At 43.5% G+C, this 10,000-nt stretch overlaps 1 protein-coding gene across 13 annotated transcripts in view; it reads right to left on the bottom strand.

Annotated features, from left to right (window-relative positions):
* adgrb3 (adhesion G protein-coupled receptor B3) overlaps positions 1-10,000 on the bottom strand; it is a 368,383-nt gene that overhangs the window by 201,561 nt on the left and 156,822 nt on the right. For all 13 annotated transcript variants that reach the window (XM_071394473.1, XM_071394478.1, XM_071394475.1 and 10 more), the window contains 2 exons: positions 3,631-3,795; positions 886-987 (listed from right to left, as the gene is read on the bottom strand). In XM_071394473.1, the coding sequence (XP_071250574.1) occupies positions 886-987; positions 3,631-3,795 (267 nt within the window). The remainder of the gene's footprint in view (positions 1-885; positions 988-3,630; positions 3,796-10,000) is intronic.

Below are 10,000 nucleotides of genomic sequence, written 5' to 3' on the forward strand. Positions count from 1 at the left end.
TGTCTTTGGCTGTAGGCTATTTGAAAACACATTGACATAATGCTGTGCGGGTCAATGCAATGCAAATAGGGAAATCTGTTCAGTAGAAACATACCGGTTGCATCTCAAACGGCACCCTATTCCCTATGTAGTGCAGAACTTTAAAATAAAATAGTGCATTGTATATTAAATAGGGAGTCGTTTGGGACACATGCATCGTGTAAAGCACTTCCAATCCGTCACAGCAGGAATGGATGTGTCAGTGGAATGTGACAGGGACATATCCATCACCACTAGTCCTCTCTACACATGAGTAATGGACAGAAAGCTCCCAATGAAACCTCAACATAATAGCCCCTGGAAAATGACTCATTTCATTATCAACTAAGTTACAGCAGAACATTCTAAAGTGCTCTAGTTTCTCTTGGTTCATTATTCAGTCAATGGCCATACAGCGGCTGGAGTCTGAATTCAGACCAGCAGGACTATCCTTTTTTTAAACTGTTATTTAAAAAAAATTATTTTATGAATCGAAGTTAAAAGTGAAGACTTGAATGAAAAAAGTAGGATAAGTGAGAGGGTGCGACAAGTGTTTGATACCACGCTCACATGCCCCAAAGGCAGTGGTGGTAACCACTAGGATAGACAAAACCCCAGGGCATGACTGTGTTCTTACTGCACTTAGTGTAGCATTAGGAGGACACAGACATACACACACACACGCACGCACGCACGCACGCACGCACGCACACACACACACACACACACACACACACACACACACACACACACACACACACACACACACACACACACACACACACACACACACACACACACACACACACACACACACACACACACACACACACACACACACACACACACACACACACGTGTCCTTACCCGTGGCATTGGGAGGACACCTGTTGAAGGCCAGTTCTCCTGAAGGTGTTCTTCTCCACACCATGGATACAGTGTAGTCCTCCAGACAGATCTCATAGGGCGCTGGGGAGCGAACCGTACACAACACATTGCTGGGTTATTGCTGACTCACAAATATGTATAGTCCAGAAGAGGCTGGTGGGAGGAGTTATAGGAGGATGGGCTCATTGTAATAGTTGTAATGGAGTTATTGGAACGGAGTCAAACGTGGTTTCCATCAAGGGTTGGAACTGGTTCAGGGAACAGAACCGAAAACCGGAAAATAACAATTAGGAACGGAACCCGAACCATAAACTAAAGTTATCTATACTGTTCCCGGAAGATAACCGTTATTTTAAAAGCATGCAAACTGGTTAAAAACTTTATTTTATGTTCCGGCCATTTTTTTCCAGTCCCACAAAAGTCACATCAAAAAGTGCCTATGCAAAGCCTTCAGTCTGTCACCCAGAAATTATTATTATTATTATTTTAATTTTAATTTTAATTTAAATTTAAATTTTAATTTTAATTTTAATTTTAATTTTAATTTTATTATTATTATTATTATTATTATTTTTATTTTATTATTATTATTATAATAATAATAATTATTATTATATATATTTTTGTGTATTTTTTTTGTGTATTATTATTTGTATTATATTATTTTATTATTATTTATTTATTTATTATTATTGTTATTATTTTTTGTATTTTTAGTATTAACATAATTTTTATTATCAATATAACTTTTATTGTTATTATTATTCCAGCATCTGCCTGCCAGCTGGACATTTTTGCCAGTGGGGTGTGTTTGTGTTGAGTCTACCTGCCTCTCCCCTGTGAAGCATAGGTTACTGTAGCCTACTGACAACGTTACAAGTGTAATTCAGAAATTAGGGAGAGATGTTTAATTAAAGAAGAATGGATTTACTTTTCAATGCTATAATGGATACTATAGTTATCACGTTTCACATTGGATTTATTAACTACAAAAGGTAAGAGTTTGATTTTAATTCTAGTGCTGCTCTGCACACACAAGCTAGTTAGCTAGTTAGCTCGTTAGCTAGTTAGCTAGCTAACGTTTGCTCTGGTCCAACGTTAAACCAACTCGGATGTTCAAAGACATTCAAAGTTCCTCCATAGAAGCTGGTCCTCCTCTGTGGGCCTAATTCAGATGATGTATGTCATAACAAGATGCCCAGCGCTTCAAGGCAAGCTTCCTCCAAACTCTCTCGCTCTCCCTCACCCTCAAAATGTCAGTTGCATCTTGCGCCCTACACTGTGACTGGCAGCACAGTGTGTGTTTGTCTTTCATTACGATTAAACCATGCTGTTATGGCAAAATACTATTTGCTATTAATGTAAAAAAAAAATATATATATATTTCAGAGGTTTAAAAAGGAACAGAAAGGAACAATAAAAACCCATTGTTTTTCGGGTTCGAACCGGTTCAGAACTTTATTTTGTTGGTCAAAACAGTGGAACAGAACCCCAAAAATAATGAATCTGTTTAGGACAAAACGATTGGAAAATAATTTTGGTTCCAACCCCTGGTTTGATACCATTCCATTAATTCCATTGAAGCCGTTACAAGGAGCCTGTCCTCCTATATCTCCTCCCACCAGCCTCCTCTATAATTGCATAAGTGTAGACTAGATTCTAACTAGATTGTAATACATGAACATGCTGTAGTTGTAAAATGGTTTCTTTGTGTTGGATTAAACTGCTTAAAATAGAACAGGTCTGAAAAAGATTGATAATGGGAACTGCTTCCCTACAGTCCTTACTCCTACAACAGAAACAATGCCACTCTTTACAGGGTGATAATGGTCAAACAAAAGATTGAATTTGCATTCATCGCCATGGTAGCGAACAGTCTCCATGGAGATAAAACAGGTGGGTTAATCAACACCATCAATTAATATTAAGATATTAATCATACATTAGGACCTAGACAAAATAACACTATTTTATTCTCTCTCTCGCTCTTTATCTCTCTCTTATTCTCCCTCTCTATTCTCTCTCTCTCTTTATCTCTCTCTATTATCTCTCTCTCTATCTCTCTTTCTCTATCCTCTCTCTTTATTATCTCGCTCTCTCTATTATCTCTCTCTCTATTCTCTCTCTCTCTCTTTATTATCTCGCTCTCTCTATTCTCTCTCTCTCTCTCTCTCTCTCTCTCTCTCTCTCTCTCTCTCTCTCTCTCTCTCTCTCTCTCTCTCTCTCTCTCTCTCTCTCTCTCTCTATCTCTCTATCCTCTCTCTCTTTTTATTTCTCTCTCTCTATATATTCTCTCTCTCTCTATCAGCTTCCTCTTAAAGCTCCAGTCTGTGATTTGGGAAGCTGTTCAATGGTCATTTCAAGTCTTGATATTTACCCATTGGTTCTTGAAGAATAGACAATAACCTACAGTATACATATCTCGTGAGTTTAGCACAATCTGTCGATCTTTATCGTAACCCAAAATATAAGCTTTTTATTACTCCGTTGTTGAATTCATTGTTGAATTGCAGATGATCTTTCTAGACTCTGTCTATTTTCAGAGCAGAGCTGAAGCTGAGTTGTCTACCCTCTGCTTTATGTAACTCTTATCGTTTCCTCCTACAGGAACAGAAAGGCACGTCACTCTTCCTCAGCGAAGAGGAAGATCATTATCTTCACTCTACGCTTCCAGTTAATTGACTCTTGCGGTCTCACTTATGGTGGTTATGGGGTTATCGTTACCTGGGCAACGCTGGTCACTGCACTTGCGGACTTCATCCCCCGTGCCCTCGCACTGTTGCCCGGTGACCGCTGCCCCCTGGCACACCCGTGCCCGCCTCTGCCAACCCCCGTCACATGACTTGGAGCAGCCACTCCAAGGCCCCCAGGGATTCCACTGGCCATTGGCTGAGGAGGAGAGACAGATCAGTTAAACCACTGGCCATTGGTTGAGGAGGAGACAGATCAGTTAAACCACTGGTCATTGGCTGAGGAGGAGACAGATCAGTTAAACCACTGGTCATTGGCTGAGGAGGAGACAGATCAGTTAAACCACTGGTCATTGGCTGAGGAGGAGATACACACCACTGTTAAACAACTGGCCACTGGCTGAGGAGTTAGACCCCTGGCCATTGGCTGAGGAGTTAGACCCCTGGCCATTGGCTGAGGAGTTAGACCCCTGGCCATTGGCTGAGGAGTTAGACCCCTGGCCATTGGCTGAGTAGTTAGACCCCTGGCCATTGGCTGAGGAGTTAGACCCCTGGCCATTGGCTGAGGAGGAGACCCCTGGCCATTGGCTGAGGAGTTAGACCCCTGGCCACTGCCTGAGGAGTTAGACCCCTGGCCATTGGCTGAGGAGTTAGACCCCTGAGCAGCAACTCCAAGGCCCCCAGGGATTCCACTGGCCATTGGCTGAGGAGGAGACAGATCAATTAAACCACTGGCCATTGGCTGAGGAGGAGACAGATCAGTTAAACCACTGGCCATTGGCTGAGGAGGAGACAGATCAGTTAAACCACTGGTCATTGGCTGAGGAGGAGATACACACCACTGTTAAACAACTGGCCACTGGCTGAGGAGTTAGACCCCTGGCCATTGGCTGAGGAGTTAGACCCCTGGCCATTGGCTGAGGAGTTAGACCCCTGGCCATTGGCTGAGGAGTTAGACAGATCAGTTAAACCACTGGTCATTGGCTGAGGAGGAGACAGATCAGTTAAACCACTGGTCATTGGCTGAGGAGGAGATACACACCACTGTTAAACAACTGGCCACTGGCTGAGGAGTTAGACCCCTGGCCATTGGCTGAGGAGTTAGACCCCTGGCCATTGGCTGAGGAGTTAGACCCCTGGCCATTGGCTGAGGAGTTAGACCCCTGGCCATTGGCTGAGGAGCAGACCCCTGGCCATTGGCTGAGGAGTTAGACCCCTGGCCACTGCCTGAGGAGTTAGACTCCTGGCCATTGGCTGAGGAGTTAGACCCCTGGCCATTGGCTGAGGAGTTAGACCCCTGGCCATTGGCTGAGGAGGAGACCCCTGGCCATTGGCTGAGGAGTTAGACCCCTGGCCACTGCCTGAGGAGTTAGACCCCTGGCCATTGGCTGAGGAGTTAGACCCCTGAGCAGCAACTCCAAGGCCCCCAGGGATTCCACTGGCCATTGGCTGAGGAGGAGACAGATCAATTAAACCACTGGCCATTGGCTGAGGAGGAGACAGATCAGTTAAACCACTGGCCATTGGCTGAGGAGGAGACAGATCAGTTAAACCACTGGTCATTGGCTGAGGAGGAGATACACACCACTGTTAAACAACTGGCCACTGGCTGAGGAGTTAGACCCCTGGCCATTGGCTGAGGAGTTAGACCCCTGGCCATTGGCTGAGGAGTTAGACCCCTGGCCATTGGCTGAGGAGTTAGACCCCTGGCCATTGGCTGTGGAGGAGACACATCACTGTTAAAAAGGGTCTCTTTCTCAAATGCCTAAATATCTGTCCTCTCCTTGTGTCCTATCCGTGTGTCCTCTCCTTATGTTATATCCTCGTGTCGTATTCTTGTTTCCTCTCCTTGTTTCCTCTCCCTATTTCCTCTCCTTGTGTCCTCTCCTTGTCTGCTGATTGTTAAAATCTTGACAGGTAAAACATTATGGTGGCAGCTCATCATTAGACTGGCTCTGTCCTGGTCAGTTCATTGAGTGATGAAGGAGTGCAAATTAATACAGTAGATGATGGATTTTAAAAAGGAGCCAGAGAGCCTCTGGACTCCATCTTCTCTCCCCAACATCCAATCGGTTGTCAATAAAGCATGACCAATAAGGTATCTCAAATTGTTTTACCATCAGCCAGCCGGTCTTTCAATTTCTATTACTGCACTAGGATCCCTGGGGATACCTGAGAAGACTCATGAGACCATAGTCCTACTGGTAAAATGCACATCAGGGGTACTTCAGGGGTACTCTGGGAAGCTTCAGGGGTACTCTGAGAAGACTCATGAGACAATAGTCCTACTGGTAAAATGCACATCAGGGGTACTTCAGGGGTACTCTGGGAAGCGCAAAATGTTGTTGGTGGTACAGTAACCGAAAAAGGTTGTGAGTCACACCTCTAAGATACCACACGACCTTGACCATTCTCTGTGCTACGTTCCCCAGGGGATGCAGCTCTACTATGATGTGGAGCTAGAAGATGTGAATTCATTCTTACACAGACACAGTAGCTGGGATTATAGACACTGGGACACATGGGGGCGTGTCCCAAAGGGTGACCTATTCCCTATATAGTGCACTACTTTTGACCAGGGACTCAGGGAATAGGGTGCCATTTGGCACAAAGCCGTGGACATGTTTTATAGTACCCAGAAATACAGTAAAAAAAAGAACAAGTTTTTGGCAGAATTTTATCCAGATTCAATTAATAAAATGACTCTGATAATACTTGTAATAATGAGGAATAAGTCTCCTTTTATGGCTGGGGAGGCTGCTCGGTGACTGCGGTGATAACTTTCCTCACTTTGCCAATATTAAAAGGCCTTTTATGATAAAGTTTCCCAAAGCAGTGGCATGTTTTATGGCTTTTTAATGAACACAGTAAAATCGAGCATTAGGAAAAAACAGATGGTCCCCCTCAGCTAAACAGTTAATCACATGACCTTCTCTGAAAGGTAGAACAACCCTGGGAAGGGGTCACACTCCTCTATTTCATCTCTCCGTCACTCCTCCATCACTCTTCCATCCCACCTGTATTTACCCCTTCTCCATACACACGGGTCCAAGGACTAACCTCAGTGGAGGTCTGAAATGGACAGACATGATGCCGACCAAGTTCATCACAAAACAAGTCAGTAGTGCAACGTTGACCTGCGTTACACCAGCGTGTGGTGAGAGAGCATCGCTGTCTCCCAGTTCTCTGTAACATTATTCATGTTTAGTGAGCATCGCTGTCTCCCAGTTCTCTGTAACATTATTCATGTGTTAGTGTAAAAATCCCATTTGAAGATGAGAGTTCCAGGGTTCTGACTTGATACATTCAGACTGCTAGCAGTCCACTAACACTACGCTGACATCTAAGTGTTGGGAATAACTCAGAGACAAACAGTTTAGCATAGCAAACACTGAACTAAATCAAATCAAATTGTATTTATCACATGCGCCGAATACATGCTTACTTACAAGCCCGTAACCAACAATGCAGTTTTAAGAAAATAGCAACAACAAAAAAGTAAGAGATAAGAATAACAAATAATTAAATAGCAGCAGTAAATAACAATAGCGGGGCTTTATACAGAGGGTACCGGTACAGAGTCAATGTGCGGGTGCACCGGTATCGAGGTAATTGAGGTAATATGTACAGTACATGTAGGTAGAGTTATTGAAGTGATTATTAAAGTAACTACATGAATAACACAAATACAGTATATCTAACAGGATGTTATAGATCTAATTGATGGGACCTGGTCACTGTTGTTTCGATAGCGTAGTTGGCATTGTCAACAGGGCGGCCATGTGTGTTTGCAAGGCGGATGTTCTGAGTTCTAGTCTCTGTGTGAGCTGGTTCAGGAGGAAGTGGTACGGTTCTGAGTTCTAGTCTCTGTGTGAGCTGGTTCAGGAGGAAGTGGTACGGTTCTGAGTTCTAGTCTCTGTGTGAGCTGGTTCAGGAGGAAGTGGTACGGTTCTGGGTTCTAGTCTCTGTGTGAGCTGGTTCAGGAGGAAGTGGTACGGTTCTGAGTTCTAGTCTCTGTGTGAGCTGGTTCAGGAGGAAGTGGTACGGTTCTAGGTTCTAGTCTCTGTGTGAGCTGGTTCAGGAGGAAGTGGTACGGTTCTGGGTTCTAGTCTCTGTGTGAGCTGGTTCAGGAGGAAGTGGTACGGTTCTGAGTTCTAGTCTCTGTGTGAGCTGGTTCAGGAGGAAGTGGTACGGTTCTGGGTTCTAGTCTCTGTGTGAGCTGGTTCAGGAGGAAGTGGTACGGTTCTGAGTTCTAGTCTCTGTGTGAGCTGGTTCAGGAGGAAGTGGTACGGTTCTGAGTTCTAGTCTCTGTGTGAGCTGGTTCAGGAGGAAGTGGTACGGTTCTAGGTTCTAGTCTCTGTGTGAGCTGGTTCAGGAGGAAGTGGTACGGTTCTGGGTTCTAGTCTCTGTGTGAGCTGGTTCAGGAGGAAGTGGTACGGTTCTGAGTTCTAGTCTCTGTGTGAGCTGGTTCAGGAGGAAGTGGTACGGTTCTGGGTTCTAGTCTCTGTGTGAGCTGGTTCAGGAGGAAGTGGTACGGTTCTGAGTTCTAGTCTCTGTGTGAGCTGGTTCAGGAGGAAGTGGTACGGTTCTGAGTTCTAGTCTCTGTGTGAGCTGGTTCAGGAGGAAGTGGTACGGTTCTGAGTTCTAGTCTCTGTGTGAGCTGGTTCAGGAGGAAGTGGACGTCTGAGCAAGCACAGTGACGTCCGTCACTTCTACATACACCCTGTCAGCCAGGCTCTGACCTGTCTGGATTGTAGCACCCGTCACTTCTACATAGACCCTGTCAGCCAAACTCTGACCTGTCTGGATTGTAGCACCCGTCACTTCTACATACACCCTGTCAGCCAGGCTCTGACCTGTCTGGATTGTAGCACCTGTCACATTTACATAGACCCTGTCAGCCAGGCTCTGACCTGTCTGGATTGTAGATCTCTCTGGTCCTTGCCCAGTGCTAGATTGACCAGACTTCTTTATTCTGAACTCTTATTGCAGTAGTTACAGATACTGTAGTAGTTTTGTATTCAGAATTACATTTGCATGGCATGTTCACATTGTTCATAGCATGTATTTTGTATGGTAATTCAGAAGATTAATGAATTTAATTAAAACGATAGTTCACCAAAATGACATCGTGTCCAAATCATCCAAAATGAGTGCTGAGAGATTAGTGCTTCTTGAGGTCGGTTCGTTTTCAGTTAGATTCATAAATTAGATGTTGTTTATCTTGGCATTTAATGCACTATGTATTGTGTGGGTTGAATGCTGTAACAACACTGAATAAAACAATTAAAACAACACAAGTCCCACGATGGTAGTGACTTCCCATTACTGCTTATCACTTATTAACCATCATTTATTTATTTTAATAAAATATTTGTTTTATTTGATGACTTTAATATTAATATTTAATTCCAAGTCATCATCTCATCTCTATAGAGCTGCTGTCTGACATAATCCCTATTTTAGTAGTTCTTCAAATTAAATAAGGCATATTTTTATGAATGCAGAACACCAACCTCTAATCACTTAGATCATGTATTTTCAGGTAGAGATACCTCGCGAAGCAACTGCCCTCTATATCTATCTTCTGTCTCTCCTCTCTCTCCGTATCTTCCCCACATTAAACTAAAGTAGCAGGCCTATAGAAACACACCGAACGGACAAGTAGGCACGCAATGGATTATGGTCATTGCAGTTAATTACCATGTTTTCTGCACTAAACTTTGTAGAATATCTACCTGTTGGAAACTACAACTCCCTACTACATCGCACAGTTCGGGCTTGATCTGATTTATCTCTAGAGAAACTACTTAATGTGCGTATTGAGCTCACAGAAAAAAGAAAAAAAAAATGAACGAAATGGAATTAAAATAATTGAACCAGTGAATTAGTTGTTTCAAAAACCAAAAATATCCCCAGTTTCAGTTCATCGCTCAGGACTATCTATAAGAGACTTTGTTGAGATTCACAATCAATTCGAGATACTTTTGGATGATTTGGACATGACGCGCAAAAACTGCTAATATTAGTCCCATGACTTGAATAGGAATTGTGCCACAAATGCTAAAATGTTAACTAAGGGAAACTACACCATACTGTATCATGGATCGCTGTCATACCTTGTCCATAGACCGCTGACAGCGTAGGGAAACCAATGTGTCATTTTGTAATTTGGGTGAACCATTCCTTTAAGTTTATTTGGACAGGGACAATGTACAACACAAACACCACTAAGAAACCACTGAGAAACATTGTTCCAGATTTAGCTAACAGCTCATTTACATCTGTAGTCCCTGGGACAATGATGATAGCGATGATGATGATGATGGCGATGAGGATGGCGATGATGGTGGTGGTGATGATGATGGTGATGATGGTGATGGTATTGGTGATGATGATGATGA

This window comes from Salvelinus alpinus, chromosome 3 (genome assembly GCF_045679555.1).
Source record: "Salvelinus alpinus chromosome 3, SLU_Salpinus.1, whole genome shotgun sequence".
Classification (NCBI taxonomy): domain Eukaryota; kingdom Metazoa; phylum Chordata; class Actinopteri; order Salmoniformes; family Salmonidae; genus Salvelinus; species Salvelinus alpinus.